The 17,837-nt window shown below is 44.9% G+C and overlaps 1 protein-coding gene across 1 annotated transcript in view; it reads right to left on the bottom strand.

Annotated features, from left to right (window-relative positions):
* The window catches only part of LOC146075784 (complement C3-like), a 172,236-nt gene that overhangs the window by 66,769 nt on the left and 87,630 nt on the right, over nt 1-17,837 (bottom strand). The window contains exons 14-18 of the mRNA XM_083185378.1: nt 13,567-13,728; nt 13,304-13,433; nt 9,760-9,834; nt 7,421-7,621; nt 5,230-5,341 (exon numbers count right to left, since the gene is read on the bottom strand). Of these exons, the coding sequence (XP_083041504.1) occupies nt 5,230-5,341; nt 7,421-7,621; nt 9,760-9,834; nt 13,304-13,433; nt 13,567-13,728 (680 nt within the window). The remainder of the gene's footprint in view (nt 1-5,229; nt 5,342-7,420; nt 7,622-9,759; nt 9,835-13,303; nt 13,434-13,566; nt 13,729-17,837) is intronic.

Below are 17,837 nucleotides of genomic sequence, written 5' to 3'. Positions count from 1 at the left end.
GGTGCCCAGCAGCAGGCTACAACTTACATCAGCACTGCAGATGGGGTCCTGTCCCAGCTCAGTGCTACTCATACAGTTTAAAACATGTCAAGTGCCCTTGTCCTGAATAACGGCAAAGCACGGAGAGTTAACCCCTTCAGTGCTGTAGCCGCCATTAACCCCGTGTGCCGGGCTCTCCGGCCACACTTCTTCCCCCCCCTTCAAGCGGGAAACCAGAGGGCCATGTCCCAACGACTTGGCTCCTGGTCCCGCAGCCCATTTGGGGGTTACTGGGAGTGCCTGGGGGTGTTGGCCCCAGCCTAGACAGTTCCTCCAGACTGCAGTGGGCCATATCCGGTTGGTGCTGAAAGTCCACACAGTCACCACAGTGTCCAAGTCCAAGGCCCCACAACAACAGTCTGTCTGTTTCCCCCAATGAAGGGGGCAAACCTTCATCAGGTGGGTGTTCCTTCACACCAGTAGGGTGCCAGTGGCACCATCTGTGCCAAAGCTGGTCTGCTGCATACACAATTGCCACCCAGTGTGTCCAAATTGTGGCATACCCCACCTCCCACCATAGCAGTATTCTGCTCTCACAAGCCACAGGGTGCTCCTGCCCATATGGCTCCTCTTGGCTCAGTACTGCTCCCAGTCCGTGCAGTGACGCAATAGTCCGTACCACAGTGTCCTGGTAATAAATATGCGTCATCAGCGCTGGAGCTGGTACCAGAGCCTCCTTCAGCGACTGGAATGCCAACACACAAGCAGGTGTACAGTCCACTGTCTTGGGAAGGCCCTTCCTAGTCACTACTGTAAGGGACGTCACTACCAAACTAGAGTCAGGGACAACTTGTCTGTAGGGCCTTACAGTTTCTAAGGTCAGTACCTGTCTGGGGGTTGTGGGCCGGGGACAGCCTCTGGTCGCCTCTACCTTCCCTGGTCTGGGCCTACCCCTGTCTCCTCCCACACTATCCTCCAGGCACTGCACCCCTGTCACTTCTCCCGGGCACCCGTCTGCAACAACCGTCAGACCTGCCCTCCTGTCCTCCTCAAAGGACCTACGTCTTGGGGTACCCACCCCCTCTGGTGTATCCCCTTCTACCTTCCTGACTACCCTGGGCCTGAACCCTTCCTGCCCGTGCACACTCCCCATCCCCACCCCATCAAGGCCGCTGCGAGCTTGGCACCGTATGCCTGTCAGGGATGGGTCAGAGAGCGGAGCCTCCTGAACCCCCTGCCAGTGCCCCTCACTTTCTCCTAAAGGGGGACACTCTACAGGGGCATCTAGGTTGGGATGTCTAGGGTCATTCTGGTTTGGGTCAGTCATGTAAAGGTCAGTGTGGTCACTCATACTCACCGCCGGAGTTGGCAAACCACTAGGAACAGGAGCATTGCTGGGCACCCCCACAGGATACAACAAGCTGGCACACACATCCTCTGCGTTTCTAGGGGACGTAGGCACACCAGAGGCAAAAGGCATGCTGGGGAGATGCGCTGATCTAGCCGCTGTAGTCTTTTCCTCTGGGCTGGTTGATGCTGTGGTTGGCTGTGCTGGCAGTTGTCTGGCCGCTGTGGTCTTTTCCTCTGGGCTGGGCTGTGCTGGTGTCGATGGTAAGGACTGTAGTCTGGCAGCTTGACTCCAGGCGATGGCGTTAGCAAATGTAGTAACGATTCCACCCCCAAGATCATTCCCCAGGACTACATCTGTTGGGAGGCCATCCATGACGGCAACATCTCGCAACTCTGGTCCAGCCCCCCAATCCAGGTAGACTCTGGCCATGGGTACCTCTCGCTCCACTCCATCTGCCATTGTAACTTTGTCAGTGCGACCCTGCAATACTGCAGCAGGATCAATCAGTCTGGGGCTCACCACAGTGATTGAGGCCCCAGAGTCTCTCAGGCCTTCCCCCTGCAGGGGCCCCACTTGGACCGCCTGCAGGTGCCGCCACATATTCTGTAGAGGCCGCGTGGCCATGCAGGTGACCCTCTCCTCTGAGTTCACCTGTTTCCCGCCACACTCCATCGGACTGACTGGAGGGGGTACAGTCTCTGTGGACTCATCTCCACGGGTTAAGCAAGCAAGCTGGGCTCCAGCACTCGGAATTGTAGCGCGAATCTGGGGTGCCAGCAGTGTGGGACAGTTCATCCTCAGATGGCCGATTTTCCCACAGCTGTAGCACTTCTTGACCAGTCGGGGCTCCGATGATCCCTGATTACTCGCAGGGACGCTGCGGGGCGATTGCTGGCCAAGAGCACCCGGGTTGGAAGATGCTTGCTTTGGGGGGCGATGAGCTGAAGAGGGGTGTCCCCCTGGTGGTACAGTCCTTTGTAGTGGGCTGCTACTTGGGCGTTTCAGCCCCTGTGACCGAATTGCCACATACTTGTCCGCTAGCTGGGCAGCCATCTTTACACTGGGTGGCTCCCGATCTAGCACCCACTCCTTCACTTCCTGGGCACACCTGCGGTAGAACTGCTCCCTGCAGATCACATCAATCAGGTTGTCCCAGGTTGTGGCCTTTGATTCCTGCACCCACTTCACCAAGTACTGCCGCAGCTGGGTGGCAAACTGCTCGTGGGTGCTGCCCGGATTCTTTGGCAAGTCCCGAAACTTTTTCCTGTAGGACTCAGGAGTTACAAAAAACCGTTGGAGGAGGGCCTTGGCGACAACATCATAGTCCCCACAGTCCTCATTGGCCACTCCTCGATAGGCCTCCAAGGCCTCTCCATGCAGGGTGGGCACAAGGTGTCTTACCCACTCCTGTTTGGGCAAATCATGGAGTTTACAAGTCCTCTCAAAAACTTGCAAATGTCCATCAATGTCCCCATCGCTGTCGGCAAACTTGGCAAACTGAATCCGTCCCACTCGGGGGGTAGCAGCTGACAACGGCACCCGGTGTACCACGGCCTGTGGTGCCCGCTCCGCATGCCACATCCGAATGATGAGCATGCGTTCTTGTTCCGTTGCCCTCTCCCCTAATTCCGCTAGCCGATCCGCTAGGCTATCCGCGCCGTCCACCCTGGGACGCGGGGATCCTGGCCCTGCTAGGGAATGTTGGGAAACATGGCTGCTGCTAAAGGGGGCGGGGCTTGTGAGTCTCACCGGGTCCAGATGAAGGTCCTCTGTGTGGCTGTCCTCCTGGACACGGTCACCATCAGCGTGCTGCACCTCCTCCCGACTCGACTCCTCCAAGCGCTTGAGCGCCGCCCTCATTTCGTTTACAGTTGCTTTGGAAGGGATATCCACACCCTTCTCCCGACACACGATCTCGAGGTCATCCTTCGACATTCCGCTGAAGTCCGCCATCTTGCGCGTTCTCCTGGCTGCAGTTACTCCTCCCTGAGTAACTCGGCTTCTCCAATCGGGTGACTGAAGAGCCGCCTGGGTTATCCCACCGGCTTGCCACCAATTTCTGTGACCGGACGCCTGCCCTTAGCTCTGGCTACGCCCTTCGGGTCCACAGATTGCGGTACCAGGTCTCACGGGACCGTGCCAATTGGGGATTCCCTGTTACCGTCAGCAACCGCCTGTTACTGACTCCGCCCACTACGCAGTGGGCGGGGTATCGCTGCCACCACCAGACTCCTTCTACGTGGCGTCTGGAACCACGGATACCTCCTCAGGCCCAACCGCTGGCCCTGAGTACTACCTGCGTCGACACACTGCTGGTGTCGACTGGTCCCCCACTGGTCACGGACCAGACCTCTGCTTTGGTAGCTGGCAGAGCGGAGACTCGGAGACGCTGGATGCTATACCCAGAACAGCCGGAGAACGGAATTATTGCATTAATTCTGTTGGTCGCAGATGAAGCAGACTTCTTGGGCAAAAGATGGTTTATTGCCAATGGATCTGAAAAGATCCCTTCTCCTTTCAGAGGTATACAGCATACAGATGTTGTTACAGCATTCAGATACAGGCAGAAGTACAACTTTGGGCTCACAGAGCCCTGCTTATATAGGCAGAAAACTCTTTGACATTGTCAGATCCTCCCCCATACATTTACAATTTGCATCTCAATCTGATACGTTACTTCCCGTGCATAACGAACCAAGATTACATACTACAAAGGATAAATCCAATTTCCTTAGAATATATAACTTTCAGGAACAGGGGAGATATTTATCTCCTGGTAGCATGTTTACATAACGAAACACAAATGTCTGTGCCTCATCAACACCTCACACACAGGATGTCCTGGGCTCAGGGACCCATCACATATGGTACACAAATTTCCTTATCACAGGGCTTCAGACACAGAGCCTACTCCCTGCTGTGTTTTGGACACTCACAGACCTTCTGACAAGAGGGTCAGATTAGCATTTAATTTCCCCATCACCAAGATTTGCTAAATTCCTTCCTCCAGAAATGTACAAAGTGCATTGTAAGTCCAGAATGCATTCCTCAGTATTCAATACAATATACACAATATATGATGCAGTCCTAGCTCAGTGCCAAACATATATTTCATAAGTACATATAATCTGTGCCTGGTGCCCAGCAGCAGGCTACAACTTACATCAGCACTGCAGATGGGGTCCTGTCCCAGCTCAGTGCTACTCATACAGTTTAAAACATGTCAAGTGCCCTTGTCCTGAATAACGGCAAAGCACGGAGAGTTAACCCCTTCAGTGCTGTAGCCGCCATTAACCCCGTGTGCCGGGCTCTCCGGCCACAAAGATAATAAAGTACATTTATAGGCCCTTATTCTGGTTCACTCACAAAGACAAATTCCTTCTTAAATAGACAAAACCATGCTGCACTGACTTTGTATGTAAGTAGAAGTATTTTATACTGAATGTGGTAATATACAGTACAGACAACCAATGGAGGGACTGACAGAGTGGATCAGCAGACGATGAGCGTCTTGCTAGGAAGATCAGCCTCTCAGCTGCTTTCAAAATGTATTGTAGTGGTGAGAGTCTTTTTCTTGGGAAGACTGATAAGGAGGCTATTGCAATAGTCAATGCGGGATATAATGAGTGCATGGATTAGCGTTTTTGCAGTGTCTTTTGTAAGGTACAGATGAATTTTAGATATGTTTTTTAGATGCATGTAACATGATTTAGAGACAGATTGTTGCACGGTTATGCCCCTGTCAGGGAAAGCATAGCCTGGTGTTGTAACACCTGATGCTGCCACACCAAGCAAGTGGTAAATACACGTTTATTTTAATTAGCCCATTTTGTTTCTGAGTAATGTGCTAAGTTACAGCATGAGAAGTTTACTGATTGCAAAGAGAACAAGATATTTACCCATCAGCATCTGGTTTTTCATTCATTGTCTCCACCTTCCAGAGCCAACTTTCTGGAAATTCGGACCTTGATTGAATATCAGAATCTTCAATGTACTCACTGTCTTCATCACCTGATATAAATATAAAATGTTTTGTTAACTTTGATTGCTCTCAAAAATCTGATTAAACCTACCCAATATTAAGGGATCTGAGATCCAGCTCGGTTCCTCTGCCGGGCTCAAATCTGAAAACGAGCCAAAACATTAAGATCCCAGGATCGGATTTCAGTGTTTTGATTTGGAAGGTTAAGAATGGCTATCTCTCAGCCAACCAGCTGCCTGTTACCATGTCAGTGGTCGTTGATTGGATCTGATAGTCTGCGGGGACATCATTACACTGGCCCGCCGCTGCCGCAACCACAATCTTCTAAGCACCCACTATGACGTGTATTACTAATATATATCTAAATGGTTGGTGCCCGGCTCCCATGCAATGAAGTTTGAATATTTAGATTTTGGAATGTTACCTCAAAATTAAATTTCGATTTAAAGTTTTGAAATATAATTTCATTAGTAAAAGTAGATGATTTGGTGCAATTGCTCTCAGTTATGTGACTCAATAAAAAGCCTTGTCACCAAATAGCAAACATTATCAATAATAATCTAAGCAAGTTACTTAAACAGAGCTGTTGCTAGCAAATATTTTGCTGGTTCTTGCGATTTGGATTGCGATTTTTGGAAATTTGGAGAGATTCAGAAATTAAGAGATTTGGTAAGAAATCTCCAGTTTTTTTTAAAGCGGCAATCATTTACACTTCAAAATCAAACTGGTTTTGATTATCTCTCTAGAGATACACATACATACACATACATGTAAGATAATAGTTTTTACTAAAGAGGATTTTATTATTATGTTACATAATTTTCTATTTTATGTAAAAATCTTTAATCCCATTTCAAAGTATTTACTTTTAACCACTAAAAATTTTTCCCAAAAAACCCTATTCAGAAAGTAATTTTTTGTGATTAAATCAGGTTATAAAGCATAGACTTAAAAATATATTTAACACGATTTTATAGAAAATAGTATTAATAATATATATATTTTTAATAAAGACTAAACATAACTTCTTGGCCGAGATGTAATAGGGAGCGACTATTTAGGTGTCTAAAAAAAAATTGCACCAAATCGCAAATGTAACATTTGTGATTTTTTCCACAAATTTCGCACATGTAATAGAGTGCAAATTTTTAGACAAAGTCAGAATTTTGAACCTCGTCCAGGGCTGACAAGCTAGAGTAGTAATGGTTTGGCAGGGGGACCTTGCATAAAAAGTGTCCCCCTGGCTGTGGCTGGCACTGCTGGCTATTTGAGCCTGGTGCTGGTTCCAAAATATGGCAGATCTCCAGTTTTTTTTGTCGTCCGTATTTGGGGAACCAGGACCGACTCAATGATGAGCCCCGGGGCTGGTTATGCTGGGGGAGGATGACACTTTTTTGGACACAACCATGCTCAGATCTCACTGATCTGTGCATGGTTCTGTCAAACTCGCCAGCCTGGACCTGGTATATTTTGTTTGCGATTTTTGGTAATTTTTACCAAAAATGGCACCCTATTATGATTGCAATTTTGATGTTCTCTATGAAAAAATCTCTAGATAAGATTTGTAATTTACTATTGTTTTTAGACATGTCGAAAGGTTTTTACTGCAAAACACATCCTATTACATGTGTGATTTTTGAAAAGCTTGCGATATCGGCTGTTTTTGCCAAAAAAAAAACACACATCAGAAAATTGCACCCTATGGGCGTTATTCAAACCTGACTGCAGTCATGTGATTATCGAACAACTGCACATGTGTATGGGCTGAAATGCACATGCACGATGCCAGCCAGAGACAAACTTCAGCAATCACAAGCCAGCCACAGTTTGATTGACAGGAAGTCACTGTTGGTGGGTGTCATCCGGCAGTTTTCTGGGAGTGTCTGTGACGTCAGCTTTGGCCTCTATCAGTCTGATTTTTTTGCACAGGAAGAGTATGTTCGATGGCGAGTGAGTTACGAATGGATTGCAGCTGTAGGACAGGCTGCAATATATTCGCAAGCCATTTGCAGCCTTGCATGGACCAGGGGCTGTGACTATCTGATTGCAGGATGCTGGAATTTTGCACAGCAATGGTAAGGGATGAATAACTTCCTATGTCTCCTTACTTCTTGCTAGCTCATCAACGTCTTTCAGTTCCCTCTCAGATGCCTTCAGCTTCTCAATCGCGTGGCAGCAGTCAAGGAAGGCAGCGATGCACTTCTGTCCATCCTGTATGTGACGGGCGCGGCGCTCACAGGTGTCACCCATGGGGTTTTCCAGCATTCCATCCTCGCAGCATGTCTTCTCCTTGCCTGAGTATATGGAGGCTGCAAGAATGAGGCCCATAATTAGCATTTGTCCCATAATGGTACCCTCAAACAACATAAACTAAATATAAATAGAAAACAAACAATCTAAAAACAGAGACAGGTGAAAAAAGTTTAAAACGTGAATATAGAATAGAATATAGTGCCTGCTAGCCCTGACGGATCATAGCAGCAGCAACAGCATGGCTGGCAGGAACATAGACTCCACACCATAGCGCCGGGATGCTGGTCCTGAGTCCCACCTAGGATCCAGCACCTCTCACATAGTGTGCTCCGGCTTCTAATCAAATGCCCTGCACAGCGCAATTTATGAAGGGCAGTTTAACGATAGCGCCAGTTGGAGCACAGCGGGGAGGCGGGGCGTGGCTACTCATCCTTGAACAGTAATTGGAGCACCCCTGCTTCCCACTTTCCAGTCTGTTACGTACTGCTCAGTGGTCGCTATTTCTGTCTATATGCCGTGTGTCCCATCAGCCTCCAGGGGTGGCTCAGCAGACGGCTGTCTATCCAGCATCCAGACAGCAGAAGCTCTGCAGTACCCTCTCTACAGGCCTCGTTACAGAGTGGTCATAAGCAGGGGCGGATTTAGGGAGGAGGGCGCCCCTAGGCACAACAATAATGTTTACTAAGTAGGACAGTTTATAGGGGCAGTATCTGCATGTCCTATCCATTTACACTCTATTTAAGATGGAATATAGTACAGTACAGTGGATATTTTGCAGTTATTGGTACATTTTGGGCTGACCGTACTATCACAGGCATCCAAGTGCCGCCCCCAAACATGTGCCGCCCCTAGGCCGGTGCCTCACGTGCCTAATGGGAAATTCGGCTCTGGTCATAAGTAGTTTTATTGAGGCTGCTGGGATAAATCCCATCATCGTCTATGTACACAATCCTTGAATAAATCATCACCAATTTCTACAAGTCCGTGGAGTGCTGCCTCTCTGTTTCACACACGCTTTGGCTAGTGTGTGACGTCCTATTGCTATATATATTTTTATATGTATGCATTGTTTTAAAGAAGGCACTCTGAGACAGTCTTTTATGAAAAAGTAACGTGTATTCAGAGAGCATGTCATCTAAGGCTTTCAGGACAGCCGGCTCATCCTCAGAGATGGTTGTCCTGAAAGCGTTAGACAACATGCTCTTAATACACACAACTATTGCATAAGAGAGCCTTCTGTAATATAATGAATATATGCTGATGTGAGTGGCACCAGGGCATATGGCATTATTTATTAAGTGCCTGCAGACATGGATATATGTATAAAATAAAGTGGGGGGCACCAACATCAACTCCTGGCGACTGGGATGAACTTATAGAACTGGATGCATCCATTCGGATTCCTCTCAGTAATGATGCAGAAAGAAGGCCATAGGCCACTATAGGGCAATGCCAGCAATAGTTGGAGTGGCAATGTGGCAAACCCTCAGAAAGCAGAGTTTTGCGTTCTGCTTGTAGTAGCTCCCATTACTTTTAATACACAGACCATATAGTTAGATAGATATGAATTCTAGAACAGTTACTATTATGCTACTCTCTTAATATGCTCTGTGAGTATCTACGGTGTCTATTAATATTCTCTGTCTCATAGATATTTCTCTATTTCTGTCACTGCTGCTCTTGCTGGTTGCTGAAAAGGTTTACTCTATAACCAGGGCTTAAAGTGGTCCTGGAGAGGTGGGGGAACTCATTTTCCTCATCCACCCCCCCCCCCCCCCTTTAGGCAGAGCATGGGCCATTGTCAAAATAGGTGTGAAAACCGCCAAGCAAACATTTGTATTCATCATATTGACCTGTAATGTGTACCTTATGTAGGAAATATAATCTTTTTTTACATAACATTTTTTATTTGAATTTATATAACAAATGTGAGAGACGCCGGCATTTTTTAACAGATATTTTGAACATCTCTCAAAGAGATGTTGGCACTTAAAGGGTTAAGCATGTTTTTTTTCAATCATACAAGCAAGTCATAAACACACACACAAGTGTTTTCTAAAAACAACTAACATGAAAAAAGATGGAAGTAATACAAAGAAAAGGCCTGATATGAAATAAATTACATTCATCTTAAGGTGATTAGAAACTTCATCTATTTCAGTGGATCTGGAAGTATTATTTGGGGGGGTTTTACCTTTACTGTCTTTATGCTGAATCAGTGCTGCTGACGATCGTCGCCTTCGCTTTAATTTTGGTTGACATAAAGGCTCTGTGGAAAAATAATACAAGACAAACAAATCAAGGCGCTAACAGATCAAGGTGTTGGAGAGTAATTAGGTGGAAAGAGGTAAACTACTAACCAATCAACTCCTGATTGGCTGGTACTTTTTCTTTTTCCATTCTATCATTATAAAAGGTATAGTTCATCTCTATCAAAGAGCGCTGTCTATTATGTGATCCTTAACATTAAAAACATCCCAATGTCATAAAATTGGCTCTGGTAAATAGAGACATAGAATTATCAGTAATACCCCTTTTACACCGTCACAGAACGTCTTCGGCGGGTCAGACCCGGGTCAGCGGCAGTGTAAATGGGACACGCCATGTCCCTTTACACGGGACTTTTACCCAGGTCCTGACCTGGGTAGAACACGGCTAGGTACTGGGTAGAGGGCGGTGTACATGGGTACGCCGGGTCATCTGACCTGGCTCCCATTTACATCAATAGGGGAACGTGCAACCTGCAGACCGCAGCATCCACAGGTTGGATGGGGGGGATGACGTAATCTCCAAGCGGCGGGGGGGGGGGGGGGGGGGGGTGCGGCGGTGGTGTAAAATAGAGCAAACGCCGGGTCGCACCCGGCTTGAAGCGGGGATCAAAACCCGGTGTATTTGGTATAAAAGGGGTATAACTTTCTCATAAATACACACAGGTTTCAATTGATGGTATTTGTTTCCTAGCACGGCACGACCGATTTTGATTGTATCCATCAGGTCGGAAAAATCGGGTCAATCGCATCGCATGCCAACCAAATTGCATGCAATGCGATCGACGCGATTGACCCGATTTTTACATTGGAATCAATGTAAAATGGTCCCTGAGACCCGATTTAACATTGATTTCAATGTAAAAAGCCCCAAAACCCCCCATTTTAATACCAAACCCCCCCTCATGTTTCAAAGCCCCCCCCCATTGTTAACGCCACCCCACTATTGACGCCAACCCGAAGCGTGGCGAGCGCAGCGAGCCCGCGAGGGGCGGCGGTACGCGTCCTCCGACCTTTTCATACCCCTACTATCCACGTCGGCGTGGAGTTGATTCTATATAGTGTGGCGAGCGCAGCGAGCCACCGAGCCGGAAGCGTGGCGAGGGGACGCGGATACCTTGACAGGTATCCGCGTCCCCTCGCGGGCTTCACAGGTATCCGCGTCCCCTCGCGGGGATCGCTGCGCTCGCCACGCTTCGGCCTCGGTGGCTCGCTGCGCTCGCCACACTATATAAAATAAACTCCACACCGACGTGGATATTGGGGGTATGGAAAAGGTCGAAGGATGTGTACCGCCGCCCCTCGCTGGCTCGCTGCGCTCGCCACGCTTAGGGTTGGCGTCAATAGTGGGGTGGCGTTAACAATAGGGTGGGGCATTAAACATACTTTTTAACCATATTCAATGTAAAATGTGCCATATTGTCCCATTTCACATTGTCACCTATGTAAAATCGTGTTGATCGCGTTGATCGGATCGCGGGCCATTATAATGGCCCGCGACCGCGTCGATCAACCCGATTTTCACTTTAAAAATAATTTAACATTGTTCCCTATGGGAAAATCGCGTTGATCGCGTTGGTCGCATTGCGGCCCCTTATTAGGGGACGCGATCAACCCGATTTTGTCTTTCACCGGCAAATTAGCTGGTGATTGACACAAAATCGGGTCCATCGTGTTGATTGTATGCCTTAAGTACCTTAAAGTTAAGGCATACAATCAACGAGATGGGCGCCGTGCTAGGAAACAAGTACCCAATTGATAATGCGTAGTTAGGTATAATTACTTTATAACCCTTAAATATAACAGCAAACGCTGAAATATTTCCACACCAACACAAACTTGTAAAAAAATGAATGACAATGCTTTACTTGAAAGATAGCTTGATTACAGGGATTTGCAAATGCAGACTAACACAAGCAACATAAAATCGATTGGTTTATACTTAAACAATAATTCTAGATCAAATCAAAATGAAAACCTATCAAGGACAGTGATCAGCCACTAAACCTCCTTCATAGTTACCTCCAGCCCCCCCGTGCTTGCCTGTTCTTCCTCAACTGCCTAACCACTCCCTCTTTATGCCCAATATTTATACTTTATTCAGTTTGGTTACTCCATTATTTATATGGGCTAAAATGTGATTGGACAAGTCAGTATTGAATTAATGATATTTTAATAATTCACGTCATCTAGGCCTGGTTACTAGGCAGAGAAATTTGGAGGCCTCCTAGACCTGAAAGCCTTGGGGTCTACGCATGCGTACCCCATTATCTGGTTAGTTCCCATTACTGTTGACAAAACTGTGCAGACTGACTGTCTGCCCTCGTCTTCTTTTCTATTAATATTGCATTCTTAAACTCAGAAAAACAAAACAATTCTCTAAGAAATCACTTCTTTCAGCAGTGTTCTGAATCCCTACGCCATTTTGTAATGTTTTTTTACAAGTCATAACTGGCAAATGGTTGCTGCTTCTGACAAACTACTGCTGCTTAGCGCAAAAGGTAGGCCTCATACGCCATGGCTAGTAGCTTGCGCAACAAGCTAAGGACATCTGCAGCAATAATAACAGTATTTAAGAAAACAGAGTGTAATAAAAGCATAGAATTATTGATGCGTTAATTTCTGCTTGAACACAATGAACCTGTGTGTTTTTTTTTTTCCTTATGGTGACCTTACAGAACAGCCCGAGAAAAATTATCTGAGAAACACTGTGATAAATCAGGACACATTTACATTTTTCACTCCTGACGTTACTACAGGTTGACTATCCCTTATCCAAAATGCTCTGGACCAGGAAAATTTCGGAATATTTTAATATTTCAATGATGTATCTAGAGGTATCTTGCATTTATGTTGTACATATACATCAAACACATGAAATAAACACAAATATATTTTATTTGTGCATAAAACAAGGTTTCAAAACATGAAACAAAGTTTGTGTAAAATCTCAGGCACTGAATTTAAATGCCAAGCAATCATTGTCTTGCACATATAAAATGGCAGTTACATATCATTCCCTCAGTGGTGCTGTTACAGATGTCCCCAGTAGTGTCAGATACATATCATGTCCCCAGTAGTGCTGGTACAGATGTCCCCAGTAGTGTCAGATACATATCATTCCCTCAGTAGTGCTGTTACAGATGTCCCCAGTAAGTTTTTAGCAAAAAAAAAAAAAAATATGTATTCACTTTCTGGAATGTATGGTTTTCCAAATAATTCAGATAATGGATATTCGAATACGGGATACTCAACCTGTACTCCAATAATTGAATTTTAGTGGAATAAGGAGGTCATCCTATTATTGGAACAGCGCTAAAAAGTACATTTTATGTTTTTGGTGGAGACATCTGTTTCGGATTCAGCTCCACAGAAGCACTGAACCATTTGGATACAGTTATACTTACATTAGAAGTGACGTGTGTGTATTTTCATTAGTGTCTACTGACAAAAACTATATACAATAATCACCTGATCTCTGAGGAGTTGTCTGCTGGAAGGCGGTGTGTAGTGCCAGCCCGGCATCATAAAACACTCCTGGGGCATCAGCACCGCTCCCCGGTGTACAGCCGATGTCGTACTTATCCACGGAGTCCCAAACCTTTTATAGTAAGAAGTACACATGATATCTCAGACATACATGTATAAAAGTTCTGGGGCCACAGGTAATTTGGGAAAATGTTTTTCTTATTATTATATAAAAAAATCAATACCTCTCACACATAACTACGCACCTTGCTCTGTGAGATCTTAAACTTCTTGTTCAGCACAAAGACACCTTTGTCCACCGCCACCAGCCCCACGCTGGCCTTGTGATCCGCTCTCAGTCTCAGTTTCATAGATGCGCCAGGATTCTGTATCGCATTGTCCTTGTCCTTTTCTCCGCGCAACTCCAGCTGTGTGACGCAATCGCTACGGATTATTTCTTATTATCTTATGCATGCAATATATATTTTTTGTAGTATTTGCGGGCACATATATTTGTATATAGTTTTATTATTATAATTATCATGGCCACAATAACTGACCTAGTTGTCTACTTCTTAGGAAGGGTCAGATTTGTTCGATTTTTATTTTTATGTTGCTCAAATGAATATTGAACATTGAAACGCTTTTTACTTTTCAGGATTAGCAGTTACAGTGAGATAGTGGAGATATACTGTAGGGTGAGATGTACTAATGTGAAAATGTGGTACATCCCACGGTTCGGTCTGGGGTGTAATGCCTGCTATTGCTGATGTAACCCTATTGAAGCTAATGGTCTATATTTTTTTTTATTTCTTACTGAGAGGGATCTGGTCCCATCAACCCCAGCGGTAGTCCATGTCACTTTGTGCCTATGCAGATTGACTCTCAGGTTATAAACATGGAAGTCCAGTGACCAACTCTCACAGTGTTCCTGAGAGTATAGTGGAAGTGCCGAAACTCACTTGTCTGCCTCTGGTTGAGTCATCCTTGCTATTTCCCAGAGATGGATGCTGCCATATTGTTCAGGTCATCTGATTGTACCTGCAGCCAATGAGATGCCTCTGTTGCTCAAATCTCTGCTGCAGCAAATGGTTGAGTCAGTTTAGGTATTTATGGGGTCTTCAGGAACTGCTAGACACCATAACAACGTCTTCCACTGTCCACTGTGCTTGGTTGTCTGTGTCCTACAGAGTGTATCCTGTGTTTCTGGTTCAGTTTGTCTTTGTTATTGAATTTCACCAGAGTTCTGAGCTCCACTGGTATCACAGGTTCCACCATTCCAGTACTTCACTGGTACCACTGGTTCCAGCATTCCAGTGCTTCACTGGTATCCATGGTCCAAGAATTCTGGAGCTTCACTGGAATCCCCAGTTCCTGTATTGCAATGATTCACCAGTATCTCTGCTTACCATATTGCAGTGCACCACCGGTACTCCTGGTCTTAGAATCCCAAAGCTTCACCAGTATCTGTGGTCCAAGAACTCCTGTGCTTCATCTGTATATTCCTGTGATTCCTGTATTCCAGTGCTTTGCCAGTATTCCTGGTCTAAAAATCTAAGAGCTTTATTGGTGTCCCCAAGCAAAATATTCCATTGCTGCAATGAACAGCTCTTTGTGCTTCCCTTTGTGCTGCTAATCTCAAATGTTAGTATATATTCATTAGTATCAAGTTGCTGGATGTTGAGGTATGAAATCCAAACTTGATGGAAACACCCAACTCAGAACCTCAAAGTTATCCACACTGAGACTCATTTTAACATGAAACCTCACAGTTGGGTGTTTTTAGTTAACCGGACAGCTGACATTACTATATAATAATGTTGAAGAACTTACTACGCTATGCATATGGCTATTTACAGTTTTCCAAAAAATTACTACTTAAGAGAATTGAGGGGCAGAAGTATTAAGCCTGGTGAAGTGATACAGTGGAAGTTTAATTTATTACCAGTTATTTAAATAGCACACACATATTAGCAAATCTAATCCCCAAAAATTCTACAGTTATATAAATGGGAAACGCTTAAGGAAGGAAAATATTGGCCCACTAAAAAATAAGCAGGGTACCCTGGTAATAGAAGGAAAAGAGAAAGTGGAATTATTCAATTAATTTTTTGCTTCAGTATTTACAAGGGAAGAATCTTCAGAAGATCACCCACAGATTAAATGTTCAGCTCCCAAACTAAGCATAGCTAACGTGGTACCAATATGGAAGAAAGGTAGCAAAACTAACCCTTAAAATGATAGACCGGTCAGCCTTACATCCATTGTGGGGAAAATATTAGAAGGAATAATAAGAGATAATATCCAAAAATTTTTAGAACAGGAGAAAGTGATAAGTAAGGCCCAGCATAGGTTCGTCAAAAGTAGATCATGTCAGACTACTTTAATTAGCTTCTATGAGGAAGTCAGTAGGGCTGGACTTAGGGAAATCTGTTGATGTGATTTTGCTAATGCTTTTGAAACGGTGCCTCATAAAAGGTTATTAATGAAAATGGGTAATATAGGGTTAGGAGATAAAATTTGTAAATGGATTAAAAACTGGTTGCACAATCGAGGACAGAGATGGCTTGTAATGGCATTCCAGCTGGGGTAAGGTCCAAAGTGGAGTCCCATAGGTTCAACATTGGGACCCACCTTGTTTAATAAATTCAATAATGATATTGGAAGTGACATAGTGAGTAAAATTGCAATATTTGCATACAACACAAAATTGAGTTAGGAAATTAACTCAGGAGAGGATGGAAAGGTGGGCGCAAAGGTGGAAAATGCAGTTTAAAGTTGAAAAATTTTAAGTCATTCATTATGGGAATAAAAATGAACAAGCTACTTATAGGCTAAATTGAGTCTTTATAGGGAATTCTGCTGTAGAGAAAGACTTGGGGGTCATCATAGATGAAAATTGGGTACTAGTGCACACTGCTCAAGTGCAGCAGCAAACCGGACACTGGCATGCATTAAAAGGGGTATGGATTCAAGGGATGCCAATGTGATAGTGCCTCTTTACAAAGCATTGATGTAACCATACTTGGAATATTGTGTTTAGTTCTGGTCACCGCACCTTAAAAGGACATAAATGAATTGGAACAGGTACAGAGAAGGGCCACTAAGCTAGTAAATGGTCTCAAATCACTAGAATACAAAGATAGGATAACCAGGCTGAATATGTTTTCACTGGAGAAACGGAGGTTGAGAGGTGATATAATTAGTATGTTCAAATGCAGGATTGGGAATCATATGGAACTGGGAGATGATTGGTCACTAACAGGCCTATACTTAGGACACGTGGCATGTACTGAGGCTCGAGGAAAATAAATTTAGAACTGAATTAAGAAGAGGATTCTTCACCATTAGAGCAGTAACATTCTGGAACTCATTGCCGGTGGGGTGGTTACAGCAACTACTGTTAATGAATTTACATCAAAACTGGATACATTTTTGGCCACTAAGGGAATCCTATAGATAGGACTTACTCAAGTCAGTAGTTACAAGTTAGATAGGTTAAACTCGATGGACTAACCTCTTTTTTCAGCCTTAATTACTATATTACTATGTATATTCCACAGCGCTTTACAGAGAATATTTGACCATTCACATCAGTCCCTGCCTCAGTGGAGCTTACTTCCCTACCACATGTACATGCACACACATTTATTCTAGGGTTAATTTTTTTGTTAGGAGCCTACCAGTATATTTTTTAAGATTGTGGGAGGAAACTAGAGCACCCAGAGGAAGCCCGCGCAAGCACGGGAAGAATATACAAACTCCGCACACTTAGGGCCATAGTGGGAATTTAACCTATGATCTCAGTTATGTGAGGTAGTAATGCTAACCAATGCATCAGCTGTGCAGCCCTAAAGTTGATAATGCGCCATCCAATCAGCTCCTAGCTGTTAAATTACAGCCTGTGTTTTAATAATGACAGTTAGTTGAACTAACTGGCTGCTGTGTTATTACCTTTCACTTTATCACTTCACTTCCACTTTATCATTTCACCAGGCTCAATCCATCTGCCTGTTTCTCAAATGTAATAATGATGATATACTGTATGTGATGCAGATTAGATGCGAATACTGGTATAGCTCACAGACAAGGTCTAGGTCGACAGTGAAAAGGTCAACACCAAAATGTTGACATACACTAGGTCGATCTCGACAAAAGGTTATCAAATAGAAAAGTCAACTTACGTTTTTTATATTTTTTGTGTGTCAATGTTGACACCTGAGCATGTAGGGCACCAATTAGTGTAGCGCATGCCCTCCCATGGCGAGTAAAGTGAGTGTGTTATGACTTATGCTGATTACAGGGTGCTGCAGATCCATCCATCACATATATGAAATACATCTATTCAGCGATTCCCCCTGAACCACACGGTCGTTGATGCAGCCAACGTGTGTACACTTGATCAAGCTCAGAGTGCACGGGAATCACAGGGAGTCATGCTAGTTACAGAATACTTGGCTGATCAGGAGTGCTTACTCATTCAACTAAGTGATCGCTAAAGTGTGCTCCCAGCTTTACTGTACTGCTGCAAAACAGC

The sequence above is a fragment of the Crinia signifera genome, chromosome 4 (assembly GCF_055691185.1).
Source record: "Crinia signifera chromosome 4, ASM5569118v1, whole genome shotgun sequence".
Lineage (NCBI taxonomy): Eukaryota > Metazoa > Chordata > Amphibia > Anura > Myobatrachidae > Crinia > Crinia signifera.
This window is presented reverse-complemented; position numbering and strand designations above follow the sequence as displayed.